General features: G+C 35.4%; 5 protein-coding genes and 1 non-coding gene across 6 annotated transcripts; 4 read left to right on the forward strand and 2 right to left on the reverse strand.

The window, feature by feature from the left end:
- The first annotated feature begins 2,320 nt into the window (after window positions 1-2,320).
- On the forward strand, window positions 2,321-3,350 carry LOC133679938 (ethylene-responsive transcription factor ERF109-like). The gene has a single exon (XM_062102680.1). The coding sequence runs from the start codon at window positions 2,396-2,398 to the stop codon at window positions 3,182-3,184; it is 789 nt and encodes a 262-aa protein (XP_061958664.1). The 5' UTR covers window positions 2,321-2,395; the 3' UTR covers window positions 3,185-3,350.
- Window positions 3,351-5,558: 2,208 nt separating this feature from the next.
- LOC133680037 (protein CYPRO4) lies at window positions 5,559-8,933 on the reverse strand. The gene is made up of 2 exons (XM_062102823.1): window positions 7,158-8,933; window positions 5,559-6,058 (listed from the first exon to the last, which is right to left on the reverse strand). Exons 1-2 carry the CDS (start codon window positions 8,772-8,774, stop codon window positions 5,768-5,770), a joined length of 1,908 nt encoding a protein of 635 aa, XP_061958807.1. The 5' UTR covers window positions 8,775-8,933; the 3' UTR covers window positions 5,559-5,767.
- Window positions 8,934-16,578: 7,645 nt separating this feature from the next.
- TRNAR-CCU (transfer RNA arginine (anticodon CCU)) lies at window positions 16,579-16,651 on the reverse strand. The gene has a single exon. It is a non-coding gene; the product is annotated as a tRNA-Arg (tRNA).
- A 354-nt stretch (window positions 16,652-17,005) lies between these two features.
- LOC133680182 (probable LRR receptor-like serine/threonine-protein kinase At1g67720) lies at window positions 17,006-19,616 on the forward strand. The gene is made up of 9 exons (XM_062102994.1): window positions 17,006-17,078; window positions 17,228-17,768; window positions 17,896-18,359; window positions 18,451-18,586; window positions 18,798-18,869; window positions 18,972-19,040; window positions 19,149-19,220; window positions 19,306-19,377; window positions 19,586-19,616. Exons 1-9 carry the CDS (start codon window positions 17,006-17,008, stop codon window positions 19,614-19,616), a joined length of 1,530 nt encoding a protein of 509 aa, XP_061958978.1.
- A 3,016-nt stretch (window positions 19,617-22,632) lies between these two features.
- LOC133680655 (protein disulfide-isomerase SCO2) lies at window positions 22,633-25,408 on the forward strand. The gene is made up of 3 exons (XM_062103690.1): window positions 22,633-23,121; window positions 24,012-24,138; window positions 25,114-25,408. Exons 1-3 carry the CDS (start codon window positions 22,726-22,728, stop codon window positions 25,185-25,187), a joined length of 597 nt encoding a protein of 198 aa, XP_061959674.1. The 5' UTR covers window positions 22,633-22,725; the 3' UTR covers window positions 25,188-25,408.
- A 53-nt stretch (window positions 25,409-25,461) lies between these two features.
- On the forward strand, window positions 25,462-26,342 carry LOC133680656 (calmodulin-like protein 30). Its single transcript, XM_062103691.1, has one exon. The coding sequence runs from the start codon at window positions 25,628-25,630 to the stop codon at window positions 26,183-26,185; it is 558 nt and encodes a 185-aa protein (XP_061959675.1). The 5' UTR covers window positions 25,462-25,627; the 3' UTR covers window positions 26,186-26,342.
- Window positions 26,343-26,470: the final 128 nt, after the last annotated feature.

Consider the following 26,470-nt stretch of genomic DNA (forward strand, 5'->3'; position numbering starts at 1 on the left):
TGCAGAGTGTTCAGTGGATCCGGGGTTAAAAAAAAAAGAAAAGAGACAGACATGTTTACATAAAATGTCAGCTCAGACACAACTCGTCCCAGCATTTCTCACACATGGAATGGCAGTACTGTAGTGGTGAGCCGAGGAAGGCAACTAACTTCATCATACTCCACCGAGCCATTTCCTGTTTATTTCTTGCAAGCACTCAGTACTGACACAAATAATTATTGGAGTAATCGTGGAGTACGAAGTGAGGGTCTATGTTTAATTCGAGAAGTATTTAATAATAATAAAAAAAACTCATTCTGATATTCTCGATAATAATTCTAATACATGTGTTTTTAAAGTATTTTTTAAAAAATATATTAAAATAATAAATTTTTTATTTTTTAAAATTATTTTTGATATCAGTATATCAAAATGATATGAAAACACAAAATATTATTAATTTCAAGAGAAAGAAAAATAAATTTTTTTTAATGTTTTAAAAAACATTTTTAAAATACAAAAACAAACAGAGCTTTAATTTGAACAGCAAAGCGTTGTGACAAATAAAAAAAATTGTTTTTTTAATACATCAAGTTAATATATTTTAAAATCACTAGAAAATAATTTGACTTTTTTTTTTTATGAATACACAGATTAGTTTAAAGATATGAAGGGAAAAAAAACACTAAATTTATGAGCAGGTAAAGAAACATAAAGGAATTAAGGCATGTGCGTTGTTTCTAAAGCAGGGATGGGTAGAGTAGAAATACAAAAAATCTCATGCTAATTCTTCACTTCAATTATAAAACCTAAATTAATCATTTTATTTTATAAGATCACCCTAGAATCTTTGCTTTAGCTAAATTAATCTCATGCTGTTTTTTATTCTACCCTAGAATCCAATAAAAGCTTGCAATAAATATTTTTTAGAAAAATAAAGAATAATCAAGTTAGTATAGATAATTTATTTAAAACTCAAAAAAGAAATTATGAATCAATCGAGAAGAAAAATAGTTTTAAGATCCAGAAGCACATTGGTCGCATGGGGTCCCTGCTTGACTTTCCTGGTTCGTGGTTTCTTTTCTTCGATCTTTGGGCTTGTGACCGTTGATGTTGCTTTCCTGTCATGGTGGACGCTGAGATGGAATGATTTATAATAATATGAATTGACCTTATCCAATCCGTCAAATGGTTTGATTGTCGTCCTTTCACTAACTGCCGGAGTCGTCAACGTACGAGCCAGCATTCTCCTGCTAATAAAAACTACCAAAGACAATTTCAACGACCGTGTAGAAATCGACAGAAACCCTCCCCTCTCTAGCACGTTAGATACTTGACAGCCGAGCTAAATTTTGTCTGACTTGCCTCTACTGTTCTTCTACTGGAATATAATTATTTTTTAAAAATATATTAAAATGTTTTTTATTTTAATATATTAATATTTTTCATATTAATATATTAAAATAATATAAAAATACTAAAAAAATTTAATTTAAAATAAAATAATAGCAAATTTTAATGAAAAACATGTTTTAACCAATTCCTAATATATTTTGGTATGGTCTTCTAGAACAACTTTTTAAGTTGGTGCTAGATTGTTTAGGAATACGGTCAATTCGTGTTGTTAAAAATTTTAAAATTTATTTCTTGTTTAAAATTAATAATTTTTTAGTGTTTTTGAATTGTTTTGACGAGTTGATATTAAAAATAATTTTGTTAAAATAAAAAAAATTATTTTAATGTATTTATGATTGAAAATTACTTTAAAAAACAACCACAACCACACTGTTAAACACACCTTTAAATAATAGGACGGTTTAGAAATTAAAAATTAAAAATTAAAAATTTCGGACTACTCTTTATCTATTATATTCTTTAAATTATTTTGTAGAGTGTGATAATTTATTATTTTTTAAACAACTGTGCTAGTAACAAAAAGAAACTAATAATTTCTCTGGAAATTGTACTGCCGATGTCATGTATTCAAGGAAACTTCTAAGGTATCGAATACAAACTTTCCAGAGTGGGAGTATATGCCAGCAAGCTCTCTTTAACCATTTAATGCTTGAGTGCTAAAGCCAAGCACAATAAGCCGCGTGCACTTCAACCGCGTGCACCATAAGCTCTCTTTACTCTTTTAAATGTTTCCCACGTCACATGAAAAAAAAAAAAAAAACCCTCCTTTGACACCAAATGTCCAGAACAACACTCCAAAACATCCCCACGTGCCTTTATAGCCTTCAAACCCCGTGTGCATTAAGTGTGACAGCTGGTAAGCCACGTCACTATTGCCATCCATATATACTCCCCCCCCCTCCTTTCTCTCTCATAAAAAAAACACAAATTCGCAGCAGAGCAGAACAAATCAAAAGAAAACATTTGACGCAGGAAGCAGAAGTGCAAAACAGTTTAAAAAATGCAAAGATCTCCAAAGAGGCCCAAAATCAATGAAGCTCCGTCAGCGACTCTCTTTTCACCGCCGGCAGCTCCACCGCTAAGATTGACCCAAGAGCAGGAGTTGGCCGTGATTGTTGCTGCTCTCAAAAACGTAGTTTCTGGCACCGCTTCAATGGATTTCTCAAGGGAGTTGAATAGTATTAATATGCCAATCATCACTTCACATCCACAATTTGGAAGTGCAAGCAATAACGGGAATGGTTTTTGCAACTCTATATTGCCTCCATCTTCGGATCTTGACACGTGTGGTGTTTGCAAGATCAAAGGGTGCTTAGGATGCAACTTTTTCCCGCCAAATCAAGAAGATAAAAAGGACGACAAGAAAGGGAAACGAAAGAGAGTAAAGAAGAATTATAGAGGTGTAAGGCAACGGCCATGGGGAAAATGGGCTGCAGAGATAAGAGATCCACGGAAAGCGGCAAGGGTTTGGTTAGGGACGTTTAACACTGCAGAGGAGGCGGCAAGGGCTTATGATAAGGCAGCCATTGATTTTAGAGGGCCAAGAGCTAAGCTTAATTTTCCATTTCCTGATAGTGGTATTGCTAGTTTTGAAGAGAGTAAAGAAAAGCAAGAACAGCAGCAGGAAATCAGTGAGAAGAGAAGTGAATTTGAAACGGAAATGAGGAAAGACAATGAGTTCTTGGATAATATTGTAGACGAAGAGTTACAAGAATGGATGACGATGATGATGGATTTTGGTAATGGTTCTTCCGGTACCGCAAGTGCTGCTGCTACCATTGGTTTTTAATTAAAGTTCCAGGTTTTGTTAATGTTAATTTAGGTGCCTAAGAATGGCAGCTGTAAGAAATTTTCGATTCTTTTGTTATTTTTCAAGAAAGAATCATCAAGTCGCTGGTCGTAGAATGTTAACTTGTACAATTCTTACTATACAATTTAAGGAAATTTTTACTAAATTGTTGTTTCGATTGGCGTAGAGAATTAACGAGACAAAAGGTTCCGCACACACGAGTTCCTCTGTTTTTCTGCTCTGTAGTCTGTTCCCGCTCTGTTTTGAGCTGCTGCGAAAACCTGGACTGTTGACCAGGGACCCACGTCAGGTATAAATTGACAGGAAAATCTCACCTGATGAAAGGGCCACTGTGGTCCTGTGGGTTCCACTCATGTTGCATGGTAATGTCCATTCCTCTTTCAGAAGTGACAGTGCCACCTGTACACGCAGCAACCAAGCTACGATGACTTGACCATGCTATGTAATTTAGCATGTGGGTTTTCTCTGTGGACAACAAGACGAGGAATCAATTTCCAATCTTGTTGAACATGTGTGTAAATAAACCATCACGTGTAAAAAAGAAGTTGAGCAAGCTGAAAAGAAACGAAAGATAATGGCGATGATAAGAATATCCAGAGAGTAAGAGAGTGATTAGAGTTTTTAATTGGAGCCAGATACTAAATTATCACTTGATTGGTTGATTTGGTGGGGATCAGAGGTCTGCTTTACTCTAGTGATTGTGACTTTGTCTGGAAGAAGAAAGGGCCCTGCCAATAAATAATTGAGTTCAATTAAACACATGTTAATTTCACCACATTGTTTATGCAAAACGATGTGATCGTGGCAAACTTTTTTAAGCTGATAGAGTGCCTCTTTCTTGTCATCTGTGCGCGTTGCATAGTGAATATAGTCTTCCTTCTTTCTTTTTTAAAAAAGAAATCAAATCAAATCGGATAGTGGTGCAAATCACTCTCTCGAGTAGATTAATTAAGCAATTAAAAAAGACTCCTAATCTTTTTCCTTGTGAAACGACAGATTCCTCTATTACACCAGCAATCTGGAATTAACACGATGATCATTTTTCTCCTTCAATCAACTATGTTGCATTTGCTTTATTGTGTCTCATCAATTTCTTGATGTCCCTGGTTTCTCTATTGCCAGTGAATGATAGATTTGAATCTTAACTTCGCTTGGACTTGAAGGCATAACAGTATCGTTATACTTATAGCAGATTTTTTTTCTGTAAATCTCAATTCGAGATCCAATGATTTTAATCTGGAAAACGAAATCATCGATGCCATTAATGCTAATTATAATTAGATATCCACTTAGTAAAGAAAGAAAGTCGAAAGCTTGGAAGAATATCAAGTGTCATAGATAAAAAGACGCAAAGTGCAGGTTTTCCTCTTACGGATGGATGAACAGCATGTTTGTACGAATCCAACTACATGGAGTTAGATCACTTGTGGGCTATAAGGAGTTGGTTAGGGTTGATGGGGTCATCTTAGTTTTTTATTTGTTCTTTCTCTTTTTAATTTCAAAACGATAAAAAAAAACGGATTTTTTCCGAGTACGGATTACAGAACAAGAAAAGATAATTATTCCCTCGGTAGAAATTCACAGCTAAAGCACAACCTGTGAAAATTAGGACATGAAACGCGTGTTATGTTACTTACACTGGCTTTATTCCTCAAACTCATGATTCCAATAAAGACAAAAGACAAAACCCGTGTAATGTCGCCTGTTTTCACCCCCAGCTTCAATGAGAAAAAGGAATTAATCACAAACGTTAAAATGCATGCCACGTCTAGGCGACAAGAGATAATCTAGTGGCACCCAGTCGGTGATCCCTTTTCCATCTAATAAATAGTTTATTGATAAGAAATTGAAATTAAAAAGTTTCATCTTGTTTAAATTTTATAATTATTTATATAATTATTAATTTTAAAATTTATAAAATAAATTAATATACATATAAACTGAACCGAATATTCATATTAATAGTAATAATAAAAAAAGTAACTGATCCCTTAAGAAAAAAATAAAAAAACATTTACGCTGTCACGTGCACTGCTATTTTAAATTAGCAATGGTAAGGCGCATTTTTTTATTCTCATCAGCCTCCACATTCTAACATCTAAAGCTCAAACCATCTGAGCTGGAAGCCCATGTCTTAATTACCAATTTATTGATTATTCAACATCAACACAAAACATCCTTTATCTTGGTGTTTCTGAACGCGCTCAATTTCAGAGCCAATCTGTTCATACATAGCCAAGAAGAAAAATATATCAGGATTCCTTTCCTTTCTACAATCATTCTGACCTCGGATCGTACTTTAGAATAAAAAATCAGTGAAACTCATGATAGGCCAGAAATCTTAATGACGCAATTTGCAAGAAACCAAGTTCCATTCATTTATTCACCTCAAAAAACAACTATTCACAAGGTAATGGTAAGAAAACAAAGATGAAAGATTCACACTAGATTCAAGTAGAAGCCACAATCAACTAGAAGATGCGGAAAATGAAGCAAATTAAACTGAAGATAGCAGAAATGAACTGTACAAATCGAAAAGAAATAAACAAGGACGGTTCAGTTTCAGCCACGTGAGCGTTTGCCAGAAAGGCTGATAGAACTGACTTTCATTGGGGTTGCCACCACCAGTGGAGCTTCTGGGGAGTCACTGACAGCATAATTCTCATGCATGAAACGGCTTTCTACAATAGACTCGTCCTTCAACACAATCTTGTAACAATAACAGCTCTTGAGACCATGCTGATTTCGGTAGCAGTCGTGAGCGCTGTTCTTCACCCGCTGGAAATCCCATATCACACTGAACTTGCCCACTGTCACGACTAGGTGACGTTCTTGTTTACCATTCTCGGTGACCTGAAAGATAACATTGAACATGAGACAAACGCATAAACCAATAGAGTCCATTAATATCAGGGCATAACAGGATGACAAGCAATTGCAAACACCCGACTCAGGACCATAAACGGGTTAACACTTGTAGATTAATGTGAGGATTTAGACGCTTTTCTCCACTACATTAAGTGGATAACATTGGGGAAATCACATTCACATGAATGTCCAAAGAGTTCACATGGTGAAACAAATTCTATATTTCCATGAATTGATTATGCCATCAACTTCATCTTGCTTGATAAATCCAATTTTTTCAACTCCACGGACCATTTATTAAAGTAATGTTTATGCTATCAGTTGACAGTTTAAACCTTCTATTTCTTTCTCTGTCTTATATCTCTATCAATTAACCGTTACTTCTACACTGAAGGTTCACCGGGGACACTGATATACGAGAAAGAAAGAACAAATGCATCCAAGCTACAAAATTCATTACAAAATTGGAACACAATAAAGATTTACCAAGTATCATGAATATATTGTTTTCTAGCAAGATAACTAACATGGTTACTTATGAAACTTATCAACCATGTTTGCTAATTCATGAAATTGCCTAGGACACTTGAAAGCATTAGCCAGTTTGTGCGGATGCTATTCCCATAGAGGTTGAAATGGTGGTTATGCTAAATAGATTTTACTCTATGCATCATAATAGGCGATTGCAAAGCCTGCAAGATTGACTTATCATGTTTAACAAAAGGATTTCCGTATGCATACACTAACAAGAGCACATAAATTGGAAGTGAAATGTAAACTCAAGACAGTCTTATGGTGGTTCTTGCTGTTTAAGGATTTTTCAGCTAGAAAATTCAGCTTGAAAAACAGATAGCATGAAGCACAACTTCTGCGAGGATCTTATTTATGGCCCCATTAAATGCACTTCGTGTGTATTTAAATAATGATCAGAGAATTATCAAACTGAACACAATTGCCACATATTAATTAAAAGCGGTAGCCAGTTTAAAGTAACAGTAAATAGCACAAAGCAACCAACAACAAAGGCATATAAACGCAATAACAAAAACATACTGCAAAAGCATTGACAGGTATGTGTGCTTACCCATGAGAAATGGCCACCGTGAAACTTATTATTCGCACCAGCCAAATGTGAATCCAAAGGAGTCAGCTTCAACAATCTTGGAGCTGGTATCTTATTTCCCATTCTCCCACCAAAACCAGTCTTAGTCTTTCCATCCTTATCTGTAAACAGGGTGCAAATGAGGATCAAATACGTATCAGTTGTCCCCAACACCCATTTACCATCATATGTAACATCCACATGAGTGATCGGTGAACCAAGCCCTGGAAAAGCCGTCTTAGCCTGCCTCATTGATGTCTTGGAATACAACCTAATCTTCCCATCACGTGATCCGACAACTATTGATCCATCACCTGTACTAGCAAAGCACTGAAAATTAGTCCCTCTGGAAAACTGATGCCCCTGACTCCAATTCAAAACCGGTGAATCACCACCCTTAACAATATCCTGCACTATCCCTCTCCTATCCCTCATATCCCATTGACACAACCTATTATCATCCAACCCCAAAAATGTACTCTCCGATGGATCCAATTGCGACCCTTTAGTGTCATTTGTTATATCCCTCATGGTAATTTCTGTCCCATCTTTCTCAAACTTCCACTCAGTCACAATCTTCCCTGTCTCAATATCAAGGTGCTTAATCCCAGTTGAATGTGGCTTCCCTTCCTTCAATGGACTCATTAACATCATATTCGTCTCCGCCCTCATTAACATTGCCTTCTTTGGCGTAGATTGCTCCAAACTAGACCCTTCACTCCTATTACTGTCAAACTTCACACAAATACCCTTCCCATAAATCCCTTTATTATAATTCCTAAGAACTTGAACACCCAAATCATTAACCAAAAAGCTATTATCTAAAGCACCTAAACTCAAACTTTGCACACCCCCATTCGCTGCCTCCTCAAACTCCTCCAATAAATCCTGATTAACACGCACTGGCTCTTCCTCCTTCTCCTCCACTGCATCTTCCCACATCGAATCATCAGCTATTTCAGGCTTAAGCCAACCAATAAACTCCTTTGAATAAATTTTCAACTTATTTTCTTCAGTAGCATTAAGCCCGTGAACATTTTCAAACAAACAATCTTGAAACAAACTTAAAAACTTCCTGTACTCCTCATCACTAAAAAATCTCAGAGCCCAAACACCATTATTCACAAAATCGACTCGCCTTTGATCACCAAACATTTTCAATTGCATTTCCGTCGAAATCCTAGCTTTCACTTTAGACCCCACTTTCAAAACCCAAAAAGAATTCCCATCGCCTTCCTTGTCATCATGATCAGAATCGGAATCATCAGGGCCGTTAGTTTTGATGAATTTGTAAGAAGTGAGTTTATCAGAGAGGATCCATTTAGCATTTGGCGAGTCACCGCCTATGTGGAGGTAGAGCTTGACGGTGTTGAGGGTAGTTTGGGAATTTGAAGGGTATTTGAGTTTGAGGGATTTGAGTTTGGAATCGATTTCATCCAGGGTTTTTTTGGACGAGGAAGTGGCTTGTGGGGTTTCCTGGCGTTCAACGGCGTCGTAATGGAATTCTTCTTCTTCTTCTTCTACTTCTTCTTCTTCTGATTGGTATTCTGATTCCGTATCTGAGAATTCTTGGCCTTCACGGCTTTGAGAGGTTCCCATTTTAGCTTTGAGCTCTTGGAAAAAGAGAAATGATGTTCTTGGGATTAGTGAATTGAATGAAAGAGAGACTGGTGGGTTTGGAATATGATCTATCTGACGGAGAGGAGATAAGATAAGAGAGTGGAATTTTCAGATTTGTGTTGATTGATGGATTAGACTGATCTCTTGGAGGCAGTTATGGGTTTTATTTATAGACGATCTTTATTGACCGGTTATATCGGTTTTAATTATAGATTTACCTTTTTGCATTGATGCCCTCAGGTCTATTATATTTGTATTGGTGGCTTTTTTTTAAAAAAATCTAGCAATTTGCAAACAAATTTTGAATTTCATGGTTCGAACCCCCCCCCCCCACTCTTATGTTTGGTAACTCATACTACTCTATGCTGACCCAAACAGTAATTTGTAATAATGGCTTGTAATAATTGTTTTTATATGAGAAAAAATCTAAACAACAAGAATAATCTTATAATCCAGAGAAGACAAAATTAAATAAACGATATTATTCAAATCATGCTTGAACTTTGAATAAATTATATTTTTTAATCTGATTTGTATTGAAGTTATTTATTTTCATAGACATTGTCAAGAAAATATAAAAAAAGAGAGTTAGCTATCTCTAAAAGAGATAACTTTTATGTGTTATAATATAATTGAACAAGGTATTTTAAATTATTTTCAATTAAAATAAGAAAATTGATCAATTTGAAAAAAACTAAAATATGGAACTCATCCAAAGAAATATGAAAAATAGAAAAAACAATAAATGGTGACTTCATAATGTTGAATTTTCTTATCATTTCCATCGAACCAACGAGGTGAGATCATGGATGCATTATCGCATAGGGAGGGTGTAGAAAGGATGCTTCGAGTAAAAGAAAGTAGACCTGCGAAAACATTAAAGTTAAGGGGCCCCAAAGCAAAAACGCCCCACCTTTTGTCATCTGCAAGACTACCGGCTATCGATTGTTACACTTTAGCGTCGAACAGACGTCCGCAATTTACTTGGCATCGAAGACACCGAGGTTCGCTTGTAAAGGTTGCCACGTGTTGTCCCCGTGTTTGGATCGTGTCATAAGAGAAACTTTAAACGTGGTTAAGAAATATCCTATCTGTCATTAGTATTGTTTTAATCACTAACAGTACCCCACATCTTCCTTAAGATGATAAAATTAACCCAAAACAAAATTAGAAAGAGTACCTCATCTTTTTTCCGCACATTTCTTTGAATCTCGTGATGGCGCGATTCCCTTAATACCGATTAACTATATTATCACCGCCCTGCGCTGTAGCCTATAGATGAGATTATTCTTTTTAATATAAAACATATCAAGATATTGTTAATTGTTTTCAAAAACAAATTACATGGAAAATAATTTAATGTCACCTGATTAACTTAACTTGATATATTTAAAGATAATTTAAATGATTAATATAACTATAATTTGATTTTGAAAAAGTCAAAACATGTTTTTTTGAAATATTAAAATGACAACATATTAGATCAACTTACGTTAACATGTTAAATCCGTTACCTGGGTTATAAGATCTTGATAATCCTATATATATAAAAAAATAATATCAAACTTTATTCTCAATCAATCCGGTGTTGAATGATAAAATTAAAAATGAAATTCAATTAAAAAAACGAGTAGAGTTAACTTGGGTTAACCTACAAAAAATGAATCATAAGATCGAGATAACACCATAGAAAGTAAATCGAAACAAACTATAAAACTCCATTCCAAATTAATCCAATGTTTAATGATAAAATTAAAAAGACAACATAAAAACTCACTCGAGTCAACCGATCAGTTCTATGACTCGGACCTTAAGATTAGGATAACTTCATATTGAATGCAAACTTATAAAGTTTAATTTTTAATCAACCTAATATTAAATGATAAAATAAAAAAAATTAATAAAAAAACGATAAAAAAAACCTGATTTAACTGGCCTAGCTCTCAACTCAGGTTAAAAGACTGAGATAACTCCATATCAAGCGAATTGAAAAGATTATAAAGTTTGATTTTCATAATTAAAGGATGAAATTGAAAATACATAATTATAAAATGAATAAAAACTGACATGAGTCAACACGGTTAACCCGTAAAACTTGCAATCTAGATCATGAGACAATGATGACTCCATAGAAAGCAAATTGAAATAAATTATAAAGCCTTATACTTAGTAAATCTAATATTGGAGGATGAAATTGAAAAATAAAACTAAGATTTAAATTATAAAAAAAAATCCTCAAAGATTTTGAAGATTAAAATGAAAAAATGCTTGACTTTTCACTATTTATTGTTACTGTGAAAAGCTAATTAAAGAGATACCCCGCATGGCCAATTCTCAACTAGTATGAATCATCACGCTAATGAAAAATTAGCTGTTAGCTTAGTGAACAATTGAATATAAAAATTGCTAAAATCAAACAATCAATTTCGAGAATAAAAAAAGACTTGTCATTTTTTAGAGAAACAGTGTAATTGCAATGCAGAATAACAATAATAGCATTGATCCACATGCAATCCTGCAGTGGATCTACATTACAAATACAAAGCTAGTCCCAAAAATAAAGTATTTGCCAATAAACTAAAATAAAACTTCCAATACTTGCAAAGATTGTGATGAAGTAATCTAACAAAATGATGTGTGTCGGTATGAGCAATGAGTACCAGCGCATCTGTATACATTTTGCATTGAAGCTTAGAAAGCTAGTGATTCTGTGTTTTTTTTTGGTTAGAATTTGCAAATAATGAGCATAAGCAAGATTGAAGAAGACAATTTTTTTCTTTTGGTGATATAAAAGCCAAATAAATGAATAAAGAAGGGATTGAATATAAGAACATGTTGTCTTTGTTCCACGTGTTGGGAAGTAATTGAAACGCATGCTGAAGGCAATAAGAAGTTAAGATGGCAATATGCCTTGATCAAGCAATAAAACAATGGTAAAGGGGAGTGATAACACCTACAAATCTGAGCTTGACATGCGTGGTTTCTTCACAGGTGAAGGTGAAGTGCGCCGTGTTGCCAGCAGTTGACTATTGTCGGCATAACCTGGATCTTGTTAAGGTTTACTGCATAAAAATAAAAAATCATAGATCAAGCATTTGAAAGATGATTAGCAAACAATGAAACTTACACAAAATGAGAATTTGAAGGCAGAGAAAAAAAAGGCTTGCCTTTATGGTGCTGCGTCACCGTCGAAATGCAATCTTCTCTTTACTTAACTGGGAAGTCTGGTGGCCATGTCGCTGGTTGTGTGGAAGCAGCTATTATGTTTGTTGATTAAGGAGACACCACTCTTGCAGGAGTGACAGGGCTGTGTGGAGGTGGTGGCGTTGAGTCCGAAAGAGCAGCACCACACTTGCAGGAGTGACAGGGCTGTGTGGAGGTGGTGGCGTTGAGTCCGAAAGAGCAGCACCACACTTGCAGGAGTGACAGGGCGGTGTGGAGGTGGTGGCGTTGAGTCCGAAAGAGCAGCACCACACTTGCAGGAGTGACAGGGCTGTGTGGAGGTGGTGGCGTTGAGTCCGAAAGAGCAGCAACCACGATAGGTGTTGCTAATGAATTTGGCTGTTGGGACAGCTTGCTAAGGGCACTTCGAGGGAAATCATCAAATCTTTATACACGACTATGTCGCATCGATTTCCACCATCCTTGGAAGCACCAAATCTAAGCTGAAAGATGAAGCTTTTCTAAGCTCGCGGCAATCATTGGAGATGTGATGACAAAAGGATTGCTAAATTTCTTGTTGTAAACATAATGATGTGCTGACGAACCAAAAAAGTTCTCAGCAGCCTTCTCGACCAAGAGAAAGCTTGTTACATCTTCTTCATCAGTCACAACACATTCCAATTGAAACCTGCATGGATGTTGGGGCCAAAAAAGCAAAAGTCTTAAAGCATTGATGACGATTTTTTTTTAAAGATAAAGTTTGTTAATTTATAAGGCAACACACCATGAAACCGACGACCACCAAGTAATTGGGTACATTGCAGGTAAAGCGTGCATTTAATAGAGAGTCTTTTCACACTTAACAAATCAGAACATTTTAAACACCCATTAACCGGTCATAACTCAGTAAGCCAAGCCAAGCTAGGATTATGTTTGGTATTGCGATAACTGTAAATGCTACGTTATCAAGTGATCTTTATCTAATTTATGTAGTTAAATATTAAATAATATTAAATACTAGTTTTTCAAATAAAATACAATTAAAATAATAAAAAACAATTTTTATTTTACTGGATCGAACCCGTTTTAATATATTTTAAGTTTTGAACTGGAACCAATTCGACCAAAATAATACATCATGCTACACTGTTAACGCGAACAGTGCAGCACTGCACTGTTTAATTATCATCAACAGTGCAGCATGCTGCACTGTTTAATTAGCATCAACAGTTCACGCGAATAGTGCAGCATGCTGCACTATTCACGCAAATTAATTGGCATGAACAATGAAGCATGCTGCACTATTTATGCCAATTAATTTGCTTGATGTGCGAAACCATGCAGCAGAGAGGAAAACACACGACAGAAAGCATGTAAATTCTGCTTCAACAAAACCGTGTTTTCAATGCAGATAATGGTAGGTCCAACGTATAAAAATTTATACACGGTTCATTTCTTAACCAAACACTATGTTATCACTGTTACATGCTAAACGCAACCACAAACTCTTAGCCAAACAGACTCTAAGCCAAAAGCCCACAAACTGACCATATGTATGAAGTCAAGTTGCCGCTCCTCTTGGACAGAACCACCAACGAATCTACCTTTTCAATCATGAAAATTGAATAACTTCATCAAAATTAAATTAAAATAAATTATAAAACTGAGTATTTAATAAATTTAATATTAATTAATAATTTTTTTAAAAAAAACTAAATTAAAAATTAAAAAAAATTCTAAAACAATTTAAAAATCAAATTGAAAAAAAATAGTTAGCTTAGAATTTTTTTTTCGAGTGAGAGACACCATTTAACTTCAAGATAGGCCAGATCACCATCAAAAAAGGAAAAGTAAAAGATAGTCCAACCTGATCCTACTTATTTGAACTTTAATAAGAGAACTTGGATGATCATAAAATGCACCAGTTATCATATGAATTTTGAAAGCTTTAGGTTCCAAAACAGGAACTTAACGATGCTGATGCTGATGCACAAATTCCCACAAAAAAATTCCTATCATAAATTCCAGGCATCCACACAGGTAAAAGTTTACAGCAAAATCTACAACTACATGTATATACATAGTAATTTATCTTTCTTATAAAGCATCGCGGCCAGCTATCCGGCAGGTAATGACATCTGCAGGAGAGGATATTCCTACTTCCAAGCCAGAAATTTTGTAGTGCTGACAAACATATGAAACAAAGTTAGAAGCAATATCAAGACATAGCAAACCACATAACTAGTGTTATTTTACCAAAGATGGTCACACCCAACTAACCTTCTGCATTTGAGCTTGGTTTGCTCTCCCTTCCAGTTCCTGTAATTCGATTTCTTTCCCTTTGATAAGTTTCTCTACAGCTTTCATCTATAATAGAGTGCAACCAGAATGATTGGTGTCTTTTTAGTTAGCAATGAAATATTTAGGCTGATGAAGCGACATTTATAAGAAATCCTCACCTCATCTGGAGAAGCGACGAAGCGAGCTGCCAGGATGTATGTGGTGCTATTGGAGATTACACATCTTTCCAGGGATTCTGTAATCTAGGGATAAAAAAGAAGCTAAAGAAAAAGATATAACCAAGAGAAAGCAGTCACCAAGCAGGGAAAAGGGGGGAATTACATGCTTAGATCCTGAGTAATTATAAACTAGCTCAGAATGAAGAGTGCGTGTGGCCAGTGAATCCCTGGGTACGCTATAAGAGTCTTATGTGCTGCTGCCAGAAGAGGGAAAACATCTGGTATCTGTCACAGCAATCAATATATGCAACATTAAAATAAAATTGACCAAAGTGCAGCCCGGAAGGCTGATCCACCAAAAAAGATATATAGAAAGAAAACAACAGGCTGGATTGATTAAAGTTTTTTCTGTAAGGAAACATACAAGTGATGCATTGAGAAATGCAACTTCTGGTTCTAGCTTTCCAGCTTGCATAGAATCTAGAAGTTCACTGCAAGATAAAAAAGTATTTTAGGAGCCTAAAGGCACAAGCAAGGTTGATATTTCTCAGAAGCAAGTAGGTCACAGCTGATTCAATAAAAATGTTCCAAATTTAAAATTAACAAATTTCTATTACGAACCTGATAGGATGGCCATTTCTTTTATTTAATGCACAAACTTTATTCTTACTGTTATGCTAAGAATTCAGCTCTCCTTCATGCACTTGCTCAAACGATATGTTTTTCAGCAATCCTCAATAACATTTTCCCACAAAATGGACAGGTTAAAGAGCTGCTTAGGCAGTTCATCTCAAATTATCACCAATGGTTGGCAAGATCCAAGAGGACTTCATGAAACTTCTTGCATGTTGCCCAAAAACGATTGTAACGCAAACATCTAATCACAAGAAAGAAACCAAATAAAAAGGCTTATAAAGTCTTGTTCATTGTCATTATAAGAGGTATTGGATGGTAATCACCAACAGGCGCTTGAAACCATAAATGTGTAAAACCCGGCCTGGTCAAGTGTCATGCAAAACTATTTTTTTTTTATACCAAAATAACATTGTTTTGGTGTGTAAAAAAACCCTTAATATCATAGTTTTAGTGTCTTTTAAAAAAATTCAAATCCTAGGTCAACCCCTTGAGCTAAGCTGAGTCTTGTAACCACATCTAACCAAGTGATGGGCAAATTATGCATCTGACAAGAGTGCAGTACTTGTATCAATTGGTGAAAATCACTAAAGAAGAGAAATCTTGTTGAGAGAACACAAAATCGCAGACTCAGAGTTGCAGTGCTCAGTTCTCAAGAGTCAAGACCCGATAAAGGAGTAAACTTCCGCATCAAGTCTCGAATAATGAATGAATTGTGATTTTACTGGTAGGCGAATTTGAAGAATCAGATTAAATAATCTTCTAGCTATGCCTTCCCTCATCTCCCCTGCATTATTTACAATGTTAAACTAACAGTTAATTAAGCTAAACTGAGTTCAAACTGTGATATCTGAACTCCTTTGTACTTCTCCGACCAATAAGATGTAAAGAGCACTCGATGAAAAATTTCGTTGTCTAGACGCCCTAACCAACACATCAAAAGGGCCCACAGAAATAAGAGTTTTCATACAATCACCATGTTAATATTTTACATATTCTGAAGCCTGTCTACCTGCTAATAAAGCAATGTCAATATCTGGTTCTATGAAAATTGAAAGGCAACAAGAACTAAGAGCTTATACAACCAAAGATGCCATTTTCCCTGTATTTTCTTGCTAATACCAAAAACGAAGAAACCCACTGACTATAAGCTCATCTTTCTCTATATTATTAGGAACATCTGCCTTAATTTGCATAAAATTGATTCTTTACTCCGTATTTCCACCAAAGATTTGGCTTTATCTTCGCTAACAAACTACCAAGCACCAACCTTTAAACACCAAATCCCAATTTACACCAAACCCAAATTCCCAACTCCAGTGAAAGGGGCGAGAGAAAGGGTGTTGCTTCCATCGATGTCAGAAGCCTTCATCGTTGTTTGCTAGGAAAGCCTTCATCTGGCGAAGATGGCGGCTGAATCAGAAAGAACGAAATTGATGGTCTCTGATTTTCGGAGATATATATAGAACTGGGCCAAGAGGGAGCCGCCGGCCCAGACTCTAATTTATGGGGCCCAAAAATGGTAGGATCGCGCCAGGTAGGGGTCGAACCTACGACTTTCTGCTTAGGAAACAGACGCTCTATCCACTGAGCTACAGGCGCGTAGATGCCGGGTAAGTGTCATAAATATTATTTAGAAAAGCAAAAAACCTGGTCCGAGAGAACCGAAAAATAAAAAAGAAACATCAAGGGGGTGAGTGACCTGGTCAAGCACGTCGATTCAAGATCATTTTGCCATTTATATCTTCAAGCACAGCCTTGGACGTGTCCTATTTGGAATTGGAGCCCCAGGGAAAATCAAACAAAACATGCCAATAATACCATTTTGCCATTTCTATCTTCAAGCACAGCCATGGACGTGTCCCATTTGGAATTGGGAACGCGCGATGCCCCAGGGAAAACTAAACAAAACTTGCCAATTTTCCATTCTTTCTGGTTCCCTTTCCCAACCCCACAATGTCCCTTTCCATCTTCCTCCTATGGCTTGTATGCATCCCCCTCTCTGTCCATCCACTCCCTGCTCCTAGAGGTAACAACTAACAACATTATGTAAACCTTTTTTCTCATGTCCTTCTATTCTGTCTTCAAATATTTTTTTTTCTTTGCTTTCTATACATGATAGAGCTGAACATTTTATGTATGATTATTGCTTTGGTTCATGACAACCTTGTAATGCAGGTTTTCAATTAAATTGTGGTGCGTCCGAGGACATAACTCATGGCAACCTCAAATACATTCCGGACAAAGGTTTCATATCTGTTGGAAACAAATCAGCCATCAAAACAGCAGATGTATTGCCTTTATTGTCCACATTGCGCTTCTTTCCTGATACCTCAGCAAAAAAATATTGCTATGTACTTCCTGTGATCAAAGGAGGGAAATATTTAGTTAGGACTACCTATTATTATGGAGGTTATGATGGGGGGAAAGAGCCTCCAGTATTTGACCAGATTATTCAAGGGACTAAATGGAGCACTGTCAATACCACAGAAGATTATGCGAATGGGATGAGTTCATATTATGAGATTATTGTGGCTTCATTGGCTAAGACATTGAGTGTTTGTCTTGCAAGAAATGTGCACACTACTTCTAGTCCTTTTATATCAGCTCTTGAAATAGAGTACCTTGGAAATTCGGTGTACAATTCGACAGATTTTTCAAAGTATGCACTTGTTACTGTTGCTCGAGACAATTTTGGAGCAGATGAAGAAATAATTGGGTATGCAAATTAGCCTGCTATTCATTTCTTTTCCTTTATTAGTTTATGTCTTTTTTCTTTAAAGAAAAACTAGTGAAAACATACTGGAGACTTCTGATGGTGAATGTGTAAAAACAATTGAACCTAGTTTTCCAGATGATCAATTCAACCGGTTGTGGCAGCCATTTATAGATCAGAACCCTGTTGTTGAATGCCAAAACAATATTAGTTCTTCAGAGTTTTGGAACTTTCCTCCTCAGAGAGCATTCGCATCAGCAATCACAACAAGCAGAGGAAAGACAATAAAAATCCAGTGGCCACCAGTGTCGCTTCCCAGCACCAAATACTACATCGCACTCTATTTCCAGGACAACCGGACACCGAGCCCATACAGCTGGAGGGTCTTCAGTGTTTCTATTAATGGACAGAATTTTTACAAGGATCTCAATGTGACAGCAAACGGTGTGACTGTTTATGGATCAGAGTGGCCTCTTTCTGGGCAGACAGAAATCACCTTGACTCCAGGGAACAATATACCTGTTGGACCTGTGATCAATGCTGGTGAAATATATCACATTTTGCCTCTTGGTGGAAGAACTCGAACAAGAGATGGTAGCCCATTATTGCCTAGTTATGACCACCTATTTGTGGAAGGTCTTTTCTTGCCTTGTCTTGACAGTTCTCTGGTTTCCATATTTCGTAGTGATGGCAATGGAACATTTAGCAAGAAGGTTTGTTAATCCACCGTCCGATTGGAGTGGCGACCCTTGCCTGCCTCCAGAGAATTCGTGGACAGGAGTTAAATGTTCCCAAGATAAATTGGCTCGAGTTGTTGCTTTGTAAGTTCACTTTAATTTACCACTTATTTTAATGAGCTTAAATTAAACTACTTGAACAAGGTACGATAGCAGGTGTTATAGATCTTTGAACTTGGTTAAGGCATATCAGTTCTGCAATAAAATTACAGTTCTACAGAACTCAATTGGAAAATCAACCAAAGCATAACTAACTCTGTTCGGCTACTTTTTTTGTTTTCTGTATTACCTGAAGGAACCTTACAAGCATGGGCATCTCTGGGTCACTACCCTCAAGCCTAGCCAATCTAACTGCAGTCACCCATATGTAAGAAACTTAGCCTGCTTAATTATGCTAAATGAATCCAAATACTCGTTTTTGTTGTTTGATCAACAGTGATAACTTTGAATTTGAATATTCTGCTTATAGTTGGCTAGGAGGGAACAAACTCTCAGGTTCTATCCCAAACTTGAGCACACTGAAAGAGCTACGAACTCTGTATGTTCTAGGAATGATTCCTTAATTGCTTCATTTATGATTAGCTTCTTTAGGTTCCTTGTACTTGTTGCAGATCTGTGATATTTGTCCATTTATGATCTCATGAAGGCATTTGGAAAACAATAAGCTCGAAGGGACGATTCCTCAATCTTTAGGCCAACTTGGGCAGCTTCACGAGTTGTAAGTTCATCCTTATCGCCAAAAAAGTTTTACACATCGTATTATTAACACTATCAGCTAAACATATTCTATCTCTGGTTGACAGATTCCTCCAAAATAACAATCTTGATGGCAGGGTCCCAGATTCGCTGCGAAATAAGAAGGGCTTAAATATTCAGTATGAACTATGGACAAAGCTGCTTTCTTTTAGCGATTGTTTTAGCATGATATTTATATGAAAAATATCATATCTTGTGTCTACAATTTTCTGGATATGGCACTCAGCTGTTAAAATCAAAGTTTATAGACAATGTTCCATAGATTTCATAGCTGCTAATAAAGTCAAGCTGTATTTACCTCTAATGGTGATTCTGTTCTTGTTATAGGGTGTCTCCTGGGAATCATCACTCTTCCTGAGTAAGCATAACGCAAATGGAGAACCAAGGAGAGGGGCGCAGCAAGTTTTTCCTTCACCACTTTAGGATGTGACTGGGAAGATTTTAGGGCCTAATGTGATTGGAACCCAGAATTCTGGAGGGACAGGAAAGAGATCAGATGTATCATAGTAACAATGTCTAAGTTGTGTGAGTGCGTTCTTACAATGTGATTTTGCAACGTTGCATTGCAATTACAGTGAAAGTTGTACACAAGACTTAACATATTTTAAATGCTACATAAAACTACATGATTGCTTATGATGCCCCCCTAGGAGGACTAGGAGGTCGTTGGTGGAGGAGAAAAGCAATTTCTCTTGAGAAAAGAACATACCGCTTTATGTGCGAATTGATGTTGCCATGCTGGGCATCTGATGCTGGCAGAAGAGGACCAAATGCTTTCTTCTGTTTCCCCATTTCTTAATTGATTTTAGATCCTCAACAATGCAGCTGTGTTTTGGTTATAACAGGTGCTTAATGAGTGTTTCAACTGCAATTTATAGCAAAATTTGAAAACGAACCTCATTTCTAAATCGTTGTGGGTGTTTGAAAATTCGGTAATAATTAATTTTCAAAGTTTTTTTATTCAAAAACATATTAAAATAATTTTTTTTATTTTTTTTAATATTAACACATCAAAATAATTTAAAAATATCAAAAATATTAATTTAAAATAAAAAATAAATTTTTTTATTTTTTTAAAAAAATAATTTTAAAACATAAAAACAAATATTCCTTCCATATCTTCTCCTAAACACGATATGAACCTTTCTTTCCCAGCTACCATTACAATTTTGCAGATTTTTTGACCGTCCCAGACACAAATTGCCGACTTGCTGTCTTCCTTCTAATATTGGATGTCTCAAACTAACTTCCATATTATTTTTTTCTTCCAATCAGTTATATATATACATAAAAATTTATTTAATCTCCTCTTATATTTGAATCCAAAATAAAAAACAAATCAAAATTTTTTCCACTCCCTTTTTTAAGAAAGGGGCTAAAAGCCCAAATAATAGAAAATTACATTTAATAATTTCGTTGTAAAGCCACTCCTATAACTTCAATAAAAATAAAATACCTACGGAGCAGATTTAATAAGATATAAATAATAAGACATGAAAACTTAATGGTCGGTGAAAATCATAATTTGCAAGCCAATTCGCACACTTATTGCACTGCTTATTACTCCAAAATTTCTTACAGGAAAAAAACCTGCGATGTCACTATCCAAATCTTGAGTCCCTAACTGACAGTGTAGAAGCTTTGGAGTATACTTATCAAAAATAAATTATATAAAAATTTCACATTATTTCAATATCTTTTAAAATATTATATTTTTTAAAACCAATAAAATCAAATAATATTTATCATTAGATAAAGTAAAATAAGTAATTTATAACACTTATTACATTGTCAATTAAAATAAGATAATAGTAGAGTATCTAAAATATCGAATCAAAACTAAAAAGAAAACCTCACGAAACAAGTAAGACATACCGACTAAAACTAGAGAAGTAAGAACACTCAACAAAATCTAACTACTAATAGAAACTAAGAACTTGAAATAGTATTAACAGGAGGGATGAGTTCAACTAACTCAGTGAAGGAATAACATTTAACATATATCTTATATATTAATAGTTTGCAAGTCGATATATCTTGGTATAAATATACATATTAAACATATTATTGTAAAATAATGGAATACATATTAGAGATCAGATGACATCCAAAGATAACTAGATAACACTCAAAGGTGACCACTGCGTGAGGATCAATCGTCATAGGCTGATGTCTCTCTCACTAGTTAGGTATACATAATACTATGTGCATATATACTAAGTACTCTATGTTAACATGGAGCTATTAACAAGTATACCGTTATCAAGACATAATAGATACTCTTAATATTTATCAAAGCGATGTATATCATATCAAATAGAATTTAATTCGACAAAATACGAGTGTGAAACTCAAGAATAGATGAGTATTCATATAATAAAACAACATATACAAAAAATATTAAAGAATTAATAAATTGTACTCATTATATAATCAACATACATATATTATTTATATTATATGCATATTAAAGATTATCTCACTCATTCGAAAAATAAAAACAAAAAACAATAAATGCAGAGCCGAAGACTAATGAAGATTGTTAAGAGAAACATCAATAAAATTTATAACAGATACAAAAAATACTAAAAAAACAACTCGAAGCAAAGTAACATAAAAGATTAAAAATCTAAGTTTAGAGACTAAAACGTAAATATAAGGTTGGATTATCTCACCCGATTAATCCCAGACGTAATCCAAATTGATCAAACATAATAGAACCTATAAAATTTTTGATCAACCAGAATGATCAATCGGTCGACCGCCATCATAGGTCAACTAATCGACTAATTTAGACCAACCAGTCGATTAGTAGTATCAAGTGAAACTAGTTGGGTGGTTGATGAGGATTTTCAGAATCCCGATTTGCTAGTTTTCAAAACCACAAATCCCCAAAATAAACCTTTTTTTTTTCAATAAACCCATAATCCAAACATTAAATCAATTAATTTCAGTGCAACTAACACTCTAATACATTAATTTAAACTTTTAAATAATTCAATCATCAGAATCATAACAAAATCCTAATTTCTTCTCTAATTTTTTTTATAAACAAGTCATAATAAAAAACAAAAAAAACAAAAACACTTACTTGTCTTAAAAACCAAAATATCTTTGTGTTTTTAAGGATGTCACGGCATGGAGGAAAGAAAAGAGAGCGGAAAATAAATTTTTCTTGCAATTTTTTTTAAAATACTAGATTAATTTTGTTGGGTTTGGGTTAATATGAGTTTGGGCTTGGATAAAGAATATGGACTTCTCCTGGTATTCTTCTCCTAGTATCTACCAACTAGAAAAACTTTTTTGTCGTTTTCAAGAGCCAATGAACTAACCAGAAAAGCTGATGTCATGTGGAAATTAACATTAATCTAAATATATTATCCCCATACATATATAAAAACAAGAAACCAGAGCAAAACCAAGAACCATAAATCTTCCATTTCACTGTCCTAATTCCTTTCTTATAAATGCTATCTATAAGCCCTACCTCTCTCTTCATCCCTTCAAAACCCACCTTCATTAGAACCCGCTCTTTCCGCTGCTCTGCAGCCGGAGACCTCTCATTCCCGCGGTGGCTTCAATTCACCTCGGCTGCTGATGCTTCCATTGGCGGAGGCAGCATCCGGACTGGACAAGAACTAGATGGAGCCGCTTCCGCAGATGGCGAGAGGAAGGGGTTTGGGGGAAATAGTGGTGGCAGCAGCATAAGAGTGAACGCAAGAGAAAAGAAATGGTCAAGAAACAGAGAGAGTTATTTGGCAGATAATGAAGATGCTTTACCTCTCCCAATGACTTATCCTGATTCTAAACCTGTGCCTCCTGAAGAGATTGATAAACGGTTAAGTTGTGATCCTGAAGTTGAGGTATAACAATTATTTATTTAATGCTGCTACATTTGCAAAATTCATGATAAGTACAGTAATGGTTTTTTTTTATTATCTAATTAGGATTATTTGGCAATTTCGTTTCATTGTCATGTTCAACTTCAGAGTTTTTTGCCCAGTATTTTGCTTGCTCTCGGAATTAATTTGTGCAACCATTGTAGATATAGCAAGAAATGTAGAGTTAGGTTAAGGTATTTGGCCAATATAGCTTTCATTTTAAGCCTCTTCAGCACTTCAATTCTTGCACTTACAAATGTAAGATTGAAAGGAGAATATATTTTTGGTGAAACAACCAGTGAAGGCCACATTTCGTTTGCGTAGAATTAGGAATGGAATTGGAACCCTTTTTTTTTTGGTCCCGTGAAATGCTGTTTGGTTTGTCATTAGTAGGTAAGAATTAGAATTTCACAAGACAGAAACAGAATAATATATCTGGAATGGAATCAGAATCTTATGTTGAGCTACTCAAGAATTAGAATTTCTGGTGAAATGAGATATTTCAAGTTGATTTAGGCAAATTACTTTTTTTTGGTAAAAGTTAAATGGTATGACTAGTAGAGGAACATAATATTAAATTTGGGATGGAATCAGACTCTTATTCACATTCCATTCTTAATTCCAAGGAAATCTAATGAAGCTAAGGGACAATAGTCTAGAAGAAAGACTTATGTTCTCGAAAGTACTGTAACTGGTGAATAGAGGCTGCATGGTGGTTGGAGCAATTTAAAATTATTTGTTGTTCTGAACCGAGCTCAACAAGTGGATGTTTAATATTTCAGGTTTTGTACTGCTTTGTGACACCATGTTATTATTTATGGCTATCAGGTGCCTCATGAATGTAGTTCTGAATCTAATTTCTGGAATTGTAGGATTGCAGAGAGGTGGTTTATGAGTGGACTGGAAAGTGTCGAAGCTGCCAGGGTTCAGGGTTTGTCAGCTATTATAATAAAAGGGGGAAGGAGGTTACCTGCAAATGTTTTCCATGCCTTGGAATTGGTAATTTTCTTCTTTGCTAGCCCACAACCTTTATTCAAAATTCACTGTATGACAATGAGAAATGCTAGGGATGACATGATATTCATCTCTCACAATACCAAGCTGCTATATCATTTCAAAGCTGTAAACATGGATGCATCACCATCCATACAAGTTAGCCCCTTGGATACCTGGATAAACAAATATATAAAAATGAATCCTGATTTCTACACCAGCGTGGATTAACATGATTGATGTTTCTTGACTGCATGTAAAACCAAGTTTTAAAATGTATGTGATGCGTTATATATCTTGAAGTAGAAATCAGAACTCATTATTTGATCCCATAAAAAAAGAACTCATAATTTGATTACCTGCAAAGCTTACATGATCTCAGGATTGGATTGATTAATATGAGCAACGGTATGTATAAGTATCTTCTTTTCTAACAGTATTTATCTCTTTTTACCTGTATGATTGAGGTAGTGATGTCTAAATTGTGGGCTTTTGGTTTGTCCTAGATGATTGCAGTTTGCTAGGTGTGCAAATCTGTGAGGCCCGTGGTTTGGTTGATTAAACAGAATATGTAATCCCTAGGGAAATGTTTGGCAACAAGTTTTGCAAATTCCCTTTTTCTGCTTCTAGAAGCAGAGAAGGGTTCCATTGACAGCTTATTCTCTTAGAAAGCCTTGTCAGGGGAATTTAGGAAGGGTTAAAGTTCAGATAACTTTTTCCTATTGCTTTTTTCTCTTCGTGAGTTGGGGGAGTAAAGATATTCTCACATGGTCTTGGTCCCCTTTCTCTCTTTATCACCATGTATACTCTCTATATCTTCTTAATTATTAAATTACTTAAGAGCATTTTAGGAGAACTTGAAATAATCTCTCATGAACATCGGCTCAATATTCTGAACAATGACATCGTGGTTTTCATTTTTCCTTTTGCCTGTTGTGGAGTTACCTTTTGAAGTTGACTTTCAATACTGTTATGATGCAGGATACGTACAAAAGATAACAGCTCGGAAGGACATTGCTGTAATGGAGGAATTAGACAATGGAAAGCCATCCTGACCTATGACAAGTTTTTTGTGCCCCGGGAGTTTATCTAATTGCAACCAATAAGTTGTAGTGTTCCCTGTGCAACTGTTAACATTCTTCATGTAGACTAGTCATTACATTTAAAGAGAGAGAAAAAGGAGAATCCTCAAAAGGAGAATTTGGATAAGAACAAGGAATTCATTGTAACTTTTGCAAAGAATTATTCTTTTCCCAATTGTATTCCATTTCTATAACCACAGCTTTGTTCTTTGTTTATCTTATGTTTCAGTTCAGAATCTTATGATGTATTTGCTTGCAAGGAAAAAATGACTTTTTCCTCTATGCAAGCTTTAAATATATGGTCATCTTCCATGTGTCCTTGGCCATAGGCATCAAATACATCAGCTGTTATAGTGTTCACGGCCGAGTAAAACTTTGCAGCTATCAACTGTTCTCCCAACATCAACAGGGAAATGGCAAACCTTAGCTTTCTAGAGTTCCAGTACAAGCTTTCAAGGAACAAGTTTTTGCGAAAGCCATCTCGATTGTTTTCTTCCCGGGATAGACAAAGCTCTGGCATACTGTCCACTTTCCAGCCAAATATGAAGGAAATGAGGCAAGTTTTTGATAAATTTGATTCCAACAAAGATGGCAAGATTTCTCAGCAAGAGTACAAGGATACCCTGAGAGCGTTGGGACAGGGTAACACGCTTGGAGAAGTGCCAAAAATTTTCCAGGTTGTTGATTTGGATGGAGATGGATTCATTGATTTCAAAGAGTTTGTGGAAGCGCAGAAGAAGGGAGGAGGAATTAGGACAACAGACATACAGACTGCTTTCCAGACATTTGATTCGAACGGAGATGGTAAGATAAGTGCAGAGGAAGTTATGGAAGTCCTGAGGCGTCTTGGTGAGAGGTGCAGCCTAGAGGATTGCCGGAGAATGGTGAACGCAGTGGACATTGATGGTGATGGTATGGTTAACATGGACGAGTTTATGACAATGATGACTCGATCTATGACTAGTGGTTAAGATGGAGGGTCATGCTTGCGGAAATCCAATTCTCTTATTTGTATCCTCTCTGATTTTCTATGTATGTGCTCCGGTCAAAACTTCGCGTAGAAGCTTTTTTTCTCTCTAGAATCCTTTGCTTGGTTATCTCATTAATCATGATAATAACTTCTTTTTATATGCTTTTTTTCTTATCATTTGGGATTCGCAAAATAAAAATAAAAATATAAAAAAAAAACCCTTATTCTATATACTTGCTTATGTTATAAAATCATAGGAACTTTCTTTTTATATATACGAGTACTT

This window comes from Populus nigra, chromosome 19 (genome assembly GCF_951802175.1).
Source record: "Populus nigra chromosome 19, ddPopNigr1.1, whole genome shotgun sequence".
NCBI classification, from domain to species: domain Eukaryota; kingdom Viridiplantae; phylum Streptophyta; class Magnoliopsida; order Malpighiales; family Salicaceae; genus Populus; species Populus nigra.